We start from the raw sequence: 17,579 nt of genomic DNA, 5'->3' as shown, positions 1-17,579 counted from the left end.
CAAGACGAGTGGCCGGGCAGGTCTCTCGTTAGCAGTCTCTCAGTCCAGTCGAGCTAAATCTGGCTGACTAGCTCTTTCCACTCGCGGGAATTCCGTGTTGGATTTCACAAGTCTCTCCACGTTAAACACGATAATAAGTCCGGTAACAGTAACGTCAAAGAACAATAGTATACACATAAAAGACTCACGGTCTGTTCATCTACCTGCATATACTAATATTCACTTTATACGTTGTGCTTTTCTAATATGTTCTACTGGCAGCTAGACTGCGCAGCTTCTCACACTCGTGTCTTCTTCTTCTCTCTTTTCGTTCTCCTCCACTCACCCACTTCCTACTCCAACCTGACCTCTCACCCCGGATGCTGATTGGATTCATATCAAAAGGTAAGTAAATTAAACTAACTTATTTATTTATTCTTACAGGTAACCTTATTCTCTTATGTATCACATTTTTAACCTTTTAACAATGACAATAATAACATTATGAATTAGTATTCATTTTAACATTTACATTATGATCATTATGAATTCACATTCCATGTAAATAAACAAACATGAAAATAAACTTATAACCAAAATTCTATAGGGTTACACTTGAAACAATCATCTGGGAATAGCAGCAATGGAGGACTTCTTCCCAAGGCTCACCACACTAAACCAGCGAACCAGTGTTTGTTTGATCTCTTTTGTTCTGAAGCAGTAGATAAAGGGGTTTGCAAGAGGAGGAAACAGGCTATAGAAGAGGATAAGAGTGATGCGAAGATCTAAGTTCATGAAGAGACCTGTAATATTAAAAATATAGACAGTGCAGCGAGGCAAGTAGTAAAGACTGATAATGCACATTTGTGTGGCACACGTGGAAAACGTCTTCCACTGGCCCTGTGAACTGGCTATTTTCACCACACTGTAAATGATGTGGACGTACGAGTAGACGATAAACACTAGGGGTATCAGAAGCACCAGCATGGCTAACGTAACGGCAACCAAATTCGGCAAGCTGTAATCAGCACATGACAGTTTGACTACAGAATTATGATCACAGTAACACTGGTAGATAAGATTTGGCCCACAATATGGTAATGCAGCATTCAAGACAGTCATGGCGCCAGTTGTGGTGAAGGAGAATGCCCATGCAACACAATTTAGAACAGTCATTGTGCGATTTCTCATGACCACAGGATATCTAAGAGGAAAGCATATGGCTATGTATCGATCCAAAGCCATAATCCCCATGATGTAAGAATTAACAGTCCCAAAGTAATGAACCAGTAACATTTGGGCAAGGCACACATGAAATTGAATAAATTTGTCATTAAACCAGTATCGGGATATTATCTTAGGTAAAGTAACAGTGCTGAATCCTATGTCAGACAGAGCCAAGCTTAACATGATAATGTACATAGGTTTATGGAGCTTTGGCTCACACACAAATGTTACCACTAGAAGAATGTTCCCAATGACTGTGATTATATACACAACACAAAATATGAATGCAACTAGGCCATAATGTTGAGGTTGAAGTGTTGGAAAGCCCACAAGAATGAACTCCGTGATTGCTGTCCAGTTGTTCTCCTGTAACATACTGTAAAGGAAGAGTGGAGAGTCACAAAAAGCACATACAACTGTGGACACTCAGTCAAGTACAGTACATAGGCTACATAATGCTTCACATTTTTAAAAAGCATTTGCCATCTGCTTTTCAGAACAGTTACATTCCTGCATTTGCATTAAGTTTTTCTTTGTCTGTATCCTTAAACCACAGTCTAACCACAGTCTTACCACACACACAATACCTTCAAGCGCGCTTACAGTAAATGCTGTAAGGCAATGACTCGACGATGCAAAAGCACACTTAAATTGAGCATACATATAATGTAAGTGCGGAGGGGCATGTCTATTGTCAGGTCTCATGGGTGATCATTCCCCATTCCCCCGTTTTTTTTTCTTTTTTTTTGTCATGTGCCTTCTTCTAATGATACCAGATTTAAAGTTTTCTATAGGCTACATGCAAACTGAACAGACGTCACACATTACTGTCTCAATGAATAAGGCAAATAAACTAACACACTGATGATGAATATCTTCAATATGCTTTTATTTTCTCCCCCATCTTTTTACAGACACAGACTTCAAAGATCCTTTCACTCACCCTGTTTTTGTTTGTTCTCATGGATGACTTTTTTGGGGGGTGGGGGTGGGGGGTGATTTATTTGTTAATGACCAATGTCTCTGTGTAAGTGCTTTGGGTTGCAAAGCACTATGGGTTTAAAAGCACTATATAAATGCATACTTTACTTTACTTTAGTTCTTTCTGAGGAGGCTAAAGAGCTTTGGGGTGGGAAAAAAAACTCTAGTGAACTTTTACCGCTGCATCATTGACAGTATCCTGACTGGATGCATCACAGTGTGGCTGGGGAACCTGCTCATGACCTCGAAGTGTTGTCAAGGACTGTCAGGGCTGCATCCAAGATCATTGGGGCTGACCTCCCTCAGCTTCAAATGATCTACTGTACTCCACACGCTGTCAGAGATGCCAGCCATCCAGCTCATTCCCTTTTCTCTCTGCTTCCCTCTGGCAAGCGCTACCAGAGCATTACCACCCACACCACACGATTCAGAGATAGTTTCTTTCCACAAGCTGTCAGAATACCGAATGGACGTACTCATGATGTTTATTTAAGCTTACAGTATACATGCAAGTATAGTGGCTGTGTGTGTGTGTGTGTGTGTGTGTGTGTGTGTGTGTGTGTGTGTGTGTGTGTGTGTGTGTGTGTGTGTGTGTGTGTGTGAGAATGACTGTATGATGTGTGTAGACAGGTTGGCTATGTGTGGCACTGTACAATCCTATTTCAACTCCCCTTATGTTAAGGCCCCCCTCCTACTACCCTACTGTTTATTTACCTGTCCTTAAACTATTGCAACTGTGGCACAAGAATTTCACAATATTGCAAAAGAATATATTGAAATGTGAAACTTGAAACGTTGCCCTTGTATTCAATGGCAATTTTTCATGAGCTGCAGGCAGCATTTTTCCGATGTGGCCCTTGTTACATGTGTTTTCATGGTGGCACTGAAAAACTGAATACTGCTACCACAAGCAAGTACTGTATTTCATGCTGTTTCAAATGAATGATTTATTCATTGTAGTTATGAAGTTGTGTGTTGAATCACAACCACAAAAAGACAGTTTACATAGCACAAATGTTGGAATGCTCAAAGGGTTGAAGGATCTGCGCCAGCTGTACCAACACAGCCACAGCGCGCGCACACACACACACACACACACACAGTGTTGCTGTCATGTCCATAACTACCATTGAGGACACCACGGTCATGTGAGTGTGTAGCAATCATTATGAGCTGTGTTTGGTATACGCCTGAATCAAGAACGCCAACGAGGAGGGTCTCCCTCACACCAGTCAGTGACAGGATACTGGTATCTGAAATAACTATGGCACCCCAAAAAAGAGGACCTGAGACAGGTATGGTTTCTGTCTTCTAAATGCGGATAAAACTGAAGAATACGAATGGTCTCTTTCGGATGAACATGTAGGCGGCTATGTTTTTGACAAAACTGAACAGTGTATGGGGGCAATCCTCCTCTTTGGCCTTCTTGATTCAGGCGTACCAACCATGGTAAGTTCAAACACAGCTCGGATCTGAGTTGCATCGGCATCCCTCTTCCTCTCATACATTGGCCGCGTTTCCCAAGTCGTTAAGAAGCTCTTAACGCTAAGATCTTCTTTGGAACGCTCTTAAGAACGCTGTGAAAGAAGAATGTGTTTCCCAGAGTCGCTCTTAGCTTAAGAAGATCTTTCACTAAGAAGGAAACGTAAGATCGAGCTGACCCACCCTTAACAGCCTTAACTAGCCTACATCACATGCCTACTACCACACTATCTATAAGAGAGATGGGATGCATCTTGCATGAGTTAATATATGAATGGCCTGAGCTAATAAAAAATAGGCCTAGGCTATATTGATAACCCTGTTTGATCAGTTAGTTTGAGTTTTTTTGGCAGACTATAGGTGTAAGGAGCTGGGACCGCACAGCCCAGCTGCAGAAGTGCCGCAAGGGCGCAGCAAATTATCTTCAGAAACAATATATTTAAGCTCACAATATTCACACCGGCCCAAAACGTTAACGGCCCACCGGGAATCCTCCTGAATCTCCCGAATAGCCACCCGGGCCTGAACACACACGCACGCACGCACACACGATACATGCGTAGCCTAATTGTACCTGTAGGGGGACCACGGGCGCTCTGTGTGACTTGTGCGCTGATAAAGGGGAGAGTGATCGATTTGCCTGGCATCCACTGACTCAGTTTCAGCACCACCGTGGTGAACAGCTCTCGTTAAGCGCTTCTTAAGAAGCTTCTTTGGCTTGATCAAGGCAGTTGAACGCGTCTGGGAAACACTATCTTAGCGCTCCTTCTTAGCGATTCCTTCTTTGGAGCCTTAAGAAAGATCGGATTTGGGACACGCGGCCATTATCTGTCCTGGCCTGGTTGCACCAGATCAACGCAGAAGTGCGGAGAAGTGCGGAGAACCTTCCTTTGTCTGCGGTCATAACCCTCTGTTTGGTTATCCATCACAACCCCAGGCCCCCACAAGTTGTAAGAGAAACACATCATTTGATAATCCAATTGGGTGTGTTATTACCTCAGCCCAGGCAACATTGTGCGGACCCCCGGCAATCTCTGGTGGCCCCTGGTGGGATCCACAGACCCCAGGTTGGGAACCACTGATTTAAAACAATCTCTCTAGCAACATCAATTAAACTATCTATCAACATTCATTAAATTGTCTTTCTATCAACACATTTTAAGCTATCCATATTCAACTTTTAAACGGTCTACTTTTACACAACTCTCATTAAACTATGCAACCATCTGTCTACCCTAGCAGTAGCAACACATTAGTAACCATATCTGCACTTAACCATACACACATTAAACTGTGTTTAAGTACATTTTATTTGAGTTGATTTGCATTTGATAGGAGTACTCACCTTTAAATTAAGAGACATGCAAGTGAGAAATGCGAGCACCCATGGATGCATTTCCTCTCTCACCCAGAGAACAAAATCTCCACTTCAGAAGCATTTACATACACCAAACTTTTTCAGTCTCATACCTATCCATATTTAGAAGGTTTTTACAGAAGGGTTTGTTAATATATTTATTCTCAGCCTGGTTTATATGACATTTTTTCCCTAAAAACATGGCGAAAATAGATTTTTTGAAGGCTATTGAATTTGAATTGCCAATATTTTCTGTTTTGAATAACTACAGGAGATATCCATAATTCCCAGCGTAAAATACTTGTCAACAAAATGAAAAAAATTAGCTTGATCCAATGTTCAGATTTTATCTTTTAAAGTTTATGCAAATCAGCACACATTAAATTACAGAAAACATTTATGTTTCATATTGATCTAAGTAATCAACTGTAATCACAAGTTTCATAGTGATATCTGCTTGTTAATATCTTTTACCCAATTTCCTGTAGTATCTCACCTTATATTCAACATATTGGACAATAAATGCTTAATATCCAGAACTGACCATACCACCGAGCACCCTCTCTAATCTTATTGAGCTACCCCTTGGCAACAAGAAACAGTAAAAAACAAACAAACAAAGAAAAAACCTTTAACCGACAAAAAACAGGTTCACCTAAATTCTGGCATTTGGCTGCTGGACTAAGACGCAGGTGATAGCCAGACTACCAACTACCCCTATTTGAGATCGGGATCCATTTATCCAAACCTATAGCAACATCAGTTTTTATTTTAAGTTCGAACATATTTTCAAACTATTTATTACTTCACTGAACAGCCTCCTTATACTTATACAGGTGTAACTACATTTCAATCCACTATACAACTATGAGAAGTGTTAACCAGTTAAAGAGACATATTGATCAACAGATATTGATCAGTTTTTGTAAAACAAAACAAAACAAAACAAAACAAAACAAGAAAAAGATTTTGAAAAGTGGATTAATGAATATGCTCCATAACATGCTTATATGGTGGCTCTGTCATGTAGCAGCAATGGAGCTCTTCTTGTGGGCCTTTATTGTACTGAACCATTGGCCCAGTGCCTGTTTGATCTCTTTTGTTCTGAAGCAATAGATGAAGGGGTTGGCAAGGGGGGGGAATAGGCTATAGAAAAGGATAACTGTGATACGGATGTCTATGTTCATATAGAGACCAGCCACATTGAAAATATAGACGACGCATCGTGGCAGATAGTACAGACAGATTATACAAAGCTGAGTGGTGCAGGTGGAGAAGGCTTTCCTCCGGCCCGTTGAACTGGCTATTCTTGTTACACTGTAAATAATATGGCTGTATGAGTAGATGATGAACGTTAAGGGTATAAGAAGCACTAACATAGCTAATGTGAAGGCAATCAGTGTTGCCAAACTAGAGTCAGCACATGCCTGTGTAACAATGGAAAAATGATCACAATAACACTGGAAGATTTGGTTGGGCCCACAGTATGGCAGCTGGTAGTCATAGACAGAGAAAATAGCAGGGGTAACAAAAGAGAAAACCCAGAAAACGCTATTGAGGATGGTCATGGTCTGATTTTTCATGAGCACAGGGTATCTGAGAGGATAACATATGGCCATGTAACGATCCAGAGCCATTATTCCCATGATGTAAGAGTTCACAGTGCCAAAGGTGTGAATCAGGAACATTTGTGAGAAACAGACATTGAAGGTCATAAATCTGGCATCAAACCAGTACCTTGAAATGATCTTGGGTAGAGCGACAGTGCTGAATCCTATGTCAGAAAGGGCCAAACTCAACATGATAATGTACATCGGTTTATGAAGGCTGGGAACATGCACAAATGTTACCACTAGAACAGAGTTCCCTACAACTGTGACGACATAAACGAGACAGAAAATGAATGCCACCAGGCCATAATAATCAGGATGAAGTCCAGGAAAGCCCACCAGAATAAACTCTTTTATTCTGAATTCTGTGTTGTTGTTTTCGTCCCACATTCTGTTGAAACATGAGCACATCAAATTGATGATCCATGCACTTGCAGATATAATACACAGAACTTCAATGTGAATTTTGGTATTGATACTAAGATATCTGAGTCATTAAAAGGTTTTTAAACACATCGGCAAATTAAAAATATATGAATTTATCAGTGATAACTTCACTTAACGAGTTTGTCTGACGTTTAAAAAATGAAAAAGTACCCACACACTGTTGCTGCTCCTGAAGTGATTTATTGACAAGTTTCGACCAAAGCTGGTCTTCGTCAGAACACCTGATGAAGACCATCTTTGGTCGAAACATTGTGTTTTACCCTGTACCTGTAAAAAGTTGGATGTGTGTGCAGTCTCTGCAACTTTGTGTGAAATTTAAACCACAGACTTACCACTCATACCATAACCTGAGAACACTAAATAGTCGTCCATGCACTTACACCAATATTTAGACACGGGTAACACAGCACTTACGTGAATTGTGGTATTGATAATAAGTAAGATCAGTCATTAAAAAAAAATCCAAGCACTTCTGTAAAGAAAAAAAACACACTAATTTAACAGCTATAACTATACTTAACATTGTCTCTCTGAAATGTAAACCAGAGGCTTGCCGCTCATATGATACCTTGGAGTGAGCCACAGTGAGTGAAAATGATTCAGTGATGTGATGTCAGATACCTTGCTTACATACATTCACCCTTTCCATGCGGGACCAAAATAAAACCACTGGATTGGTTACTCTCAAAGAGAGCATACAGAAAGTAGGCCTATTGACATACAGTATACCGGCCTCATCCCATGTGTATTACACTTGGGATGGTCAGGCACATCCAATATATTTCCTGTAGTTTGTCCTTACACCTGTACGTAAATGTAACAGAGATTAGATTAATTGAGATGAAATTCTAGGTCTGTGTATTTTTACTACTTGTTGAATCAATTTGTTTCTCTTAAAGGGGACATAGAATGGAAACCATGTTTGTCTTGGTTTTCATGAATTAGAGGTTGTGCATAACCAAAGAGCATGAGGCATGGTTGTGCCCTCATTCATTTGAACATTTTGAACTCAGAAATAGACACTAAAAATGAGCGAATTAGAACAAAGCCTGTTTGTGATGTCAGATATCGCAAAGCCATTGAAGTTCAATTGTGGTTGCCAAAGAGGGCACCATTTAGTCAAACAGACCATTTCACTACCCAGCCTAAATATAAGGTTTTAATTGGGCTTGTAATATTGCAAGTTTATTTGTCATGAATCAAAGTTCAATTAGCTACAAACTATTTTAACATCAGAGAACACAGTGCAAATTAATTCATCCATCCTATGTCCTCTTTAATGTTTAAATAATAGAAGGCTATTGAATAACTAAATGAGATATCCATAATTCCCTGTGTAAAAATACTTTCCATCTCTTATAAGTAATATCAACCAAATTAAATGGCTTTATTCAATGTTCAGATTTTAAGTTTATGCAAATCAGCATATTTGATTACATCATGCCACATTTGCATATTCAAGCATTAAATTACAGAAAACTTGTAATGCATTTATTTTTCGTATTGATATAAGTCATCAACTAGTGAAGTGGCATAGCTATCTTATCACACTATTCACCTGTAGTATCTCAGCCTTATATGCAATACATTGGAAAAGAAAGGCTTAATATACGGGATAGGGTATATCACCAGGCACCCTCCTAAATATTGAAGAGGTACCCTTAGCCTATAGCCTGGCTAGCCCTTCTCAAATGAGACATGGTCTGGCAACCAGACGTAAATTTTCTCGTATTTGAAAAAAAAACAAAAAACCCCAGATCCGTTCATTGGGCGTCACGAATGTCTATCAAATACGTAGGGTGACCAGATTTGAGTTTGCAAAAAAGAGGACACTTCAGCGGGGGGGGGGGGGGGGGGGGGGGGGGGTCACATAGGCTATGCACCTATGAACACGTGCATTCATACAAATGTGTCAACATACATGGTGATATATGATAATGAGCTTTATTGGCCGGCCCAACAGAAAAACACTGCCTCAAAAGGCTATTTTGAACACTTGTAGTTGACAGTTTTAAATGTGCAAAAACAAACTATACATTTGTAGGCTATACAATGTAAAGTATAGTCACAACAATGGTAAAACAAAAATAATAATAGATTTTTTTAAAGTTGAAAAGTTGTCCAATGGCTGATACTTTACAGTCCTAAACTGCCTGCTTTGCAGGTCAGGCACTCAGCTTCGTATTGATCTCGACCGAGACGAAAACATGGAAATTACGTTTCGTCAGTGAACTTGCACTTGCGTTTCGGCATGGCTGAAGATGCCGGATAGTTTTGCGCGTTGCCAGTGGTAAACAAGGAAGTGTGCGCTGATGAGGTGAATAACCAGTTAAATGTTTAGGCCGAGAATATCGACCAATGACGGTAGCTCTAAGGTCAGGCTCTACACTTCAACTCAATGCAGAGCGAACTGTAGGGGGAGAGCGTGATAGCCTACTATGTGAATGAAAGAGAGAGCAATGCAAATTCGGTGAAAACACGTTAGGCTAGAATAAAAAATAAAATCCCGGACGATTCTGAAATTCCACCCGGACACATTTTTAGGTTTCAAAAAGAGGACATGTCTGGGCAAAAGAGGACGTCTGGTCACCCTAAAATACGTCTGTGCATAGCTCATTATCGTCTTGCTTTCGCCCCTGTTCTGTGATTGGTCCCCTATCTCAGGCAAAAGTTTCCAGACTGCCTTAGCAGCTTGAGTGAAATCACCGCGCAAGGCAGGATGGAAACACCCAGGCTACTAGTCTAATAGAATCAGCAAAAAAACAAAAAAACGTTAACCAACAAATGCAGATTTGCCGAGGCATTTGGCTGCCAGACTATTACAAACATGTCCCAACCACTCTGCAGCAGTCGGCACATGTGCTGGGGAACCAGATGCACCAAGAGCACAGCGCCTGATGCTCTCCACTCCTGCTGTGAAGTCCTTTTTCTTTATGGGAGACCGGAACTGTCCTTGGTTGAGCTGTTCCTGGTACTGTGCAGCAAAGGCCACACGTTGTTGGTCATATGGCAACAGCAGGTTCTTCCATAGACTAACAATTGTGCCAGCCAGCTGGTTGGTAAGGGTCAACGATGGCTCATCATGATGCAGATCCACCAGGAACTCAGCTAGGCTGTCCACCCTCTCCATACCTGGCATGTTGTGTTCGTCTACAGCCTGACATAATATTTCAATAAATAAAAAATAATGAGTAAAGTTATTAGGGAGACAATTATATGATGAATTACTATAGGCTGGGTGAACCGTGCCAAAACTTAGTTACCAATTACCATAGTTTGGAACCATAGGATCCTATAGTATTGGGATCCTATAGGATTCCAATCATATTTTGGGATTTGTTTGGGACAATCCTATAGGAATCCTATAGGATTTTAGTTCCAAAATCTGACTGAAATCCAACAGGACGTTTGGAGTAGGCCAGTAGGCTACCCTTGGAGTGGAGAGGTGGGGTTGGGTTGGTTAACACCAGATGTTAAAGGTTGGGTACGGAATTCGCAAAAACGGCCGGCAGATTTTGAATACATACAACCTCAAGTCCCGCCCTCCATGGACGCATTCATGCACCAACGAAAATTATGCGCGAGAGCGAGCCAGGTTAAAATGAAATGCCAGCATGGCGTCTACAGCACTATGAATTCTAGTCTCCATACAATCGCTCACATCAACTTCCCCAATTACATTCTTTATTCACCTCCAAAGGGTTGTAGGTAATACAGTAGTTCCACAAATCAGACAAGGTAGATGATTTTATAGCCTAGGCCAGGGGTCGGCAATTAAGTTTGGCCTCGGGCCAGATATTTTCCGAGCCATTACATAGCGGGCCACAAGTTCACAACCAAAACAATGGCTAATTGAATTAATTAATATCGGAGGAGGTAAAAATGATAGGCGCTCTTGAAATGACAGAGCAGAGACATTCAAGCAGGCTGATGTAGGTTAAATTTGTCGACTGGTCATTGGGGGCGCTATTATATGCCTGTGTCTTTAAAAAAATAATAATAAAAAACACCAGAAAAACATTTCCACGCGTTGCTGTTAGCTGTCAAAAAATGGCACAATGAAAAATCTGAAGAGAAAAGTTAACAGCGAAAACAGGATCTTTAATGATGAATGGACAGAGAACTATGCCTTCATCCTCCCTAATTGTATTAATGCAAAGCCCACATGCCTGATCTGTAACAACTAACGAGGGTTTCTCTGCATGCAGAGTAGCCTACAAGACGGCACCACGAAAGTAAGCATGCTAATTTAAAGGTTGCGTTCCTAAATAACACGCACGCTATTAATGTTTGAAACTCGTGTTTTACTTTTCACAGTTCTATGTGCGTAAATTGCCTGTTTGATGTCAGGCCTGTTTAAAAGAAGTCGTGTTTTAATTATCACCATAAGCCTATGTCCGTTGTTTGAATGACAACATGTGTTTTAGGGACTAGCTTGGAATTTGAGAACCAGCGCTGTCCACTGACTTCATTTTGATTTTGCATGTTGTGCGTTCACGCTGCACCTCGCTGCGTGCTTCACTCGTATTCAGATGAGACAATATCTAAGATTACTTTTAATCTTACTTTTAGATTGATTGAAATTCTTCTGTTCTGGAAAGTTACGTTTCAAAATAAAGAGCATGTTTGAGACTGGCAGTCCGATTTTTAAAAAGCTTTTTTTTTTTTCATTCTCTGGTTCAAAGATCTCACGGGCCAGATGTTTTTCGCTTGCGGGCCGCATCTGGCCCGCGGGCCGCCTATTGCCGACCACTGGCCTAGGCTACATTATGGTAAAAGCACCTTAGTCTACCAGCCCTTTCGTTCGGAAATTCTAAACAACGATGCATTTTAATACACCAAAATAACATTTGATATATGCTACCTTACATCTTTCAGTAGCCATAGGTGTGTATATTTGAACAGAATCTGGTTGTTCATACCAGGGCGTTTATCTTCTGAAATATCCGAGTTTAGTGTTGGCCCGTTGGTTCGCCTATTCCACTGTAGCTCCAAGCGGTTAAGTTTCAGTTTCATGTTTACAACATTCTTCGAGTCACGGTAAAATGTAATTTTTGCTACATAGCTTATTTATTGCGTGGGTGATTGAGTTTCCGTAGGTATCCGCTGCCTTAGTAAGCATAGAAATGAAGTGACACATACAACTTGAGGGGAACATTACGGGACGTTTAGCAGGCCTAGTTAGTTTCGTTTTAGCACTGACTGGCGGTCAACAGCTTTCGTGCTATGTGCACGAAAGGGTCGTGCGCGCGGGGGGGAGGGGGAGGAGGAAGAGGAAGACCGTTAGATTGACGAATGAGCTGTGAAATGAGGGTACGGGGTTTAGAATACTATTGGCTGGAGTTTTTCAAGCCCTGCCCGTTCCGCAGATGATTGACGTGTTTAATTTCCATTTCAGTGCCTCCAACTCAGTGGCTGTAAGTGGGTTAGGAATAGGATTTCAAGTGATTTTGCAAAAATTACCAAAAAAGCTAATTCCATACCCTACCTTTAAGGAAGGTCTTTTTATTGTCCCAAAGTGCATGGAACATGCAAGTTAAAAAATAACCCCGGTATTAGTAAAAGTTAAATACCCGCAGGCAAGCAGACACACACACACACACACACACACACACACACACAATCCCATTACCCCCACCACACACACACACACACACAATCCCATTACCCCCACCACACACACTCACTTGCAAAAACTCACAGACAGAGAAGCACACATTCATTTACATATAAAAGTTGCAGCAGGGGATAGGAGATGGAAAGTTTACAAAACACTTTTGCACACCTCTTTTGTGGGGACAGGTGCGTCGGAATAGGTTGCCCAGTTAAACTTGTAAAAGAGAATCCTGCACACTGTCCATTACGCATGCATATATAGAATTGTGAACTTTCTGAAAATTCACCTGAGGAAGGTCCATGACCGAAACGTTGTGAATTCTAAATAAATCTATGCATGCGTAATGGGCAGTGTGCGGGATATGGAAACACATTTTCAAGTGTGATTTATTTGTGCGGACAGAATGTGCAGGATTGGGCGGCGGTCATCTTTTGTAGCCTACCGCTTTGTGATAGGTTACCTGTACATCCAGTTTTGCTGTAGCCTACACTGTGTGCTGGCTCACGCGTGTTGGTGTCGAGGAACACATTTACAAAAATATTTCTACACGAAATGTCTTTGCACATACACAACTTCTTTTACACAGCTCACAATAGTAATGACCCTATTCTGATCTCATAGTTGGCAACTTTGATAACCTATAATAATAACTTTAATGGTTCGCTCTGAACTTTCCTGCCAGTGCTATAGGCTATGGGACGCCAGGCGCTACATTTCTCTCAACCTTAGCGATTCTCTTTGCAGCTGTTTTATGGGTTACATGCTGCCACTCAGACATGCCACCACTACGACATGCTTCCATTTAGACATGCCTCTATTTCGACATGCTGCTATTTCGACATGCTGCCAATCCGACACATTTTAGTACCCCCATTCCGACAGTTTACAAATCCTATTTTTTTCCAAGTCAATTTAACGGACCCTATGAGCCCGACGGACGCAAAGTGCATCAGAAAACACACCCATTCTTCTCTGTTGCATTGCTCCGCGATTATTAGTCACAGCGAGATGAGACCTACAGTGGGTATAGTAAGTATTCACACCCATGCTAAAGTTGACTAAAAAGAGGAATATAAAATTATCTTTTGAGAATTGATTGTAATGCCTTAATTCAAAAAATGAGTAAAAATCAAACCGCTAAGGACACTAATTTTCTTTGTGATTGAAGAATGTATCGTAAATAGATAAATGTTCTTCCTTAAATACAGGTTGCATAAGTAATTGACCCCTATGTTAAATTCCCATAGGAGCAGGAGGATTTTTTATATGTTTTTATTTTTAAAGGCCAGCTATTTCATGGATCCAGGATATTATGCATCCTGATAAAGTTCCCTTGGCCTTAGGAATTAAAATAGCCCCACATCATCACATACCCTTCACCATAGCTAGAGATTAGCATGGTGCTTTTTCCAGTTAGCCTATTAGCCTTCTTTGATGCTCATTGAGCTCAATGCAAATCAAACAGGCTAATAGGCTAACTGGAAAAAAGCACCATGCCAATCTCTAGCTATGGTGAAGGGTATGTGATGATGTGGGGCTATTTTAATTTCAAAGGCCAAGGGAACTTTATCAGGATGCATAATATCCTGGATCCATGAAATAGATAGCCTTTAAAAATAAAAACATATAAAAAAGCCTCCTGCTCCTATGGGAATTTAACATAGGGGTCAATTACTTATGCAACCTGTATTTAAGGAAGAACATTTATCTATTTACGATACATTCTTCAATCACAAAGAAAATTAGTGTCCTTAGCGGTTTGATTTTTACTCATTTTTTGAATTAAGGCATTACAATCAATTCTCAAAAGAAAATTTTATATTCCTCTTTTCAGTCAACTTTAGCATGGATGTGAATACTTACTATACCCACTGTATATTGCATCAAAGGGCAGAACCGGGGCTTTCCAACGAGACTAGACACGTGTCTGTACGATCAAGTATGACAATAAAATATAATCATGAATTTAATTCAAAGTATATCATATTTACAGTTGCTCTGCGTTCACCCATGCAGCCACTGCTCTCGCTTGAATTACTCCGGGACCAGGCATCGTACAGACATGACACGCATATCAAATGAAAGAGGAGAAACAGAGCTTTCCATCGATACCAAACACATCGATCCTTTTGTGTTATAAAAACAGACGAAGTGACAAACAAATAAGAATGTCATATAGCTTCGGCTACCGCTATACTTTCGTTTGATTTACTCGTGAAAAAATATATGGCTTATGTCAGATAAAAGAGGAGAGCTAGAGCTATCCACAGATACCAAATACAACCTTCTAGGCCATAAAACAGACGAAGTGACAGCAAAATAATAACTTAATTTAGCTCCACTTAGTCCGCGAATAATGATAACTTGCCATACACAACTGCTTTCACTTCCCCGAGTCGCGCACGCAACAGACACATAACCATATATCAAGAAGTCTTCACAATGACATTTTAAATGTGAATCTGTATTATTTTACACAATTGGATATAGTTATGACATTAATAGCCTATTAATGACCTCATGTCGGAATGGCACGTTGTTTGAAAAAAAAGTTAAATACCGCCACTGCGACCATGAAAAAAAAAAATGTCGGAGTGGTGGGACCTTTTCCCATAAAGAGACATGCCTCCACTACGACAATTGGACGTCAATGTCGGAGTGCTGAGTATGTCGGAATGAACGGCGGATACCTGTTTTATGCTGCCTCTATCGCCATTTAGTCCTTACATCCTCAACGAAGGTATTTCCCAAGACATGATACCTTTTCTGTTATTTATTGCATTGTTAACGTTACCGGTATTTTAGCCTCCGTGGATACACGGAGCTTCTATGGCAGTGGTCGGCAATAGGCGGCCCGCGGGCCAGATGCGGCCCGCAAGCGAAAAACATCTGGCCCGTGAGATCTTTGAACCAGAGAATGAAAAAAAAAAAAAGCTTTTTAAAAATCGGACTGCCAGTCTCAAACATGCTCTTTATTTTGAAACGTAACTTTCCAGAACAGAAGAATTTCAATCAATCTAAAAGTAAGATTAAAAGTAATCTTAGATATTGTCTCATCTGAATACGAGTGAAGCACGCAGCGAGGTGCAGCGTGAACGCACAACATGCAAAATCAAAATGAAGTCAGTGGACAGCGCTGGTTCTCAAATTCCAAGCTAGTCCCTAAAACACATGTTGTCATTCAAACAACGGACATAGGCTTATGGTGATAATTAAAACACGACTTCTTTTAAACAGGCCTGACATCAAACAGGCAATTTACGCACATAGAACTGTGAAAAGTAAAACACGAGTTTCAAACATTAATAGCGTGCGTGTTATTTAGGAACGCAACCTTTAAATTAGCATGCTTACTTTCGTGGTGCCGTCTTGTAGGCTACTCTGCATGCAGAGAAACCCTCGTTAGTTGTTACAGATCAGGCATGTGGGCTTTGCATTAATACAATTAGGGAGGATGAAGGCATAGTTCTCTGTCCATTCATCATTAAAGATCCTGTTTTCGCTGTTAACTTTTCTCTTCAGATTTTTCATTGTGCCATTTTTTGACAGCTAACAGCAACGCGTGGAAATGTTTTTCTGGTGTTTTTTATTATTATTTTTTTAAAGACACAGGCATATAATAGCGCCCCCAATGACCAGTCGACAAATTTAACCTACATCAGCCTGCTTGAATGTCTCTGCTCTGTCATTTCAAGAGCGCCTATCATTTTTACCTCCTCCGATATTAATTAATTCAATTAGCATTGTTTTGGTTGTGAACTTGTGGCCCGCTATGTAATGGCTCGGAAAATATCTGGCCCGAGGCCAAACTTAATTGCCGACCCCTGTTCTATGGGGTTGAGCTTCGTGCTCCGAGTCATCCTTACTTTCTCCTCATTTTGCAATTTAACGCTAGTGTCGCTTACATATGAAGTCTAATCGGTTCTAATAGTCTACCAAATCGAATAATTTAACATGTTCTGTTAGGATTTAGGCCAATCTGTTTGGCCATTGCAAATGAAAAATGCATTTCTGTAGGCTATCAAAAACCCTGCACATGTGGGAACTAGCAATTAGATGTCTGTAAGCGGGGACGTAAATAAATCAGCATGCACATTTAAAGATCAGCAATATGCTCGAAAGTCATTAATGATTTATTTATTGTGATGAAAATAAAGTAATCTACAAGAAAAAAGTGGGCTACAATATGTGGTTGCTACGGGGGAAATCAGAGGCGATGATAAGATTGGCACTTGTCACAATTCAGTCAGGGTAGGCCTACATCATGAGGATGGGATTTTACACATTACAGTAAGTTACATGGTCTAGGCTATTCACGGGTCAAGCATAATTGAGAAGTGAAAGAAGACGTTTACATTCTATGAATGCAAATGTAGCATTATTGATGATGTATACAACTTATATGCAACAATATAACAAGTATGCTGCTTGTCCCTTAGTACCTGGAATTTCATAGAAATGAAGCCAAAGGTCTATATTATCGTGTTTCAAATAATAATGATAATCAGATAACTTAAGACTAATTTAAAGTAAGTTACTGATTGATACTGACATTAAAAATTAGTAACTTTTTAATCACACAGTGCGAAGAGAGAACATTTTTTTGCATTGCCAACTAGACTGAGCGAAGGTAGGCTTTGCTTGAAGTGTATTTTGTGAAAATACTGAGCATCTGTTTAAACTTCTCCTTTGGTCATCTGATCAAGGACAAAGAAAAGATGCCCAATACAGCAGAATTATAAAAATATAACAGAAGATGCCGTTACAAAACCCAATTCATTACTAAAGTAGTTTCAGATGAATGAAAACATTGCGAGCATAAGCTGCTGTCTGTGAAAATACAATATGCTTTCACTTATGCTAATATGCTTTCACTTAG

General features: G+C 40.3%; 2 protein-coding genes across 2 annotated transcripts; both read right to left on the bottom strand.

Annotated features, from left to right (window-relative positions):
- Positions 1–603: 603 nt before the first annotated feature.
- On the bottom strand, positions 604–1,581 carry LOC134080843 (olfactory receptor 2AT4-like). The gene has a single exon (XM_062537454.1). The coding sequence runs from the start codon at positions 1,579–1,581 to the stop codon at positions 604–606; it is 978 nt and encodes a 325-aa protein (XP_062393438.1).
- A 4,467-nt stretch (positions 1,582–6,048) lies between these two features.
- Positions 6,049–7,026, bottom strand: LOC134080842 (olfactory receptor 2AT4-like). Its single transcript, XM_062537452.1, has one exon. It carries the CDS (start codon positions 7,024–7,026, stop codon positions 6,049–6,051), a length of 978 nt encoding a protein of 325 aa, XP_062393436.1.
- Positions 7,027–17,579: the final 10,553 nt, after the last annotated feature.

The sequence above is a fragment of the Sardina pilchardus genome, chromosome 5, assembly GCF_963854185.1.
Source record: "Sardina pilchardus chromosome 5, fSarPil1.1, whole genome shotgun sequence".
Taxonomy (NCBI): domain Eukaryota; kingdom Metazoa; phylum Chordata; class Actinopteri; order Clupeiformes; family Clupeidae; genus Sardina; species Sardina pilchardus.
This window is presented reverse-complemented; position numbering and strand designations above follow the sequence as displayed.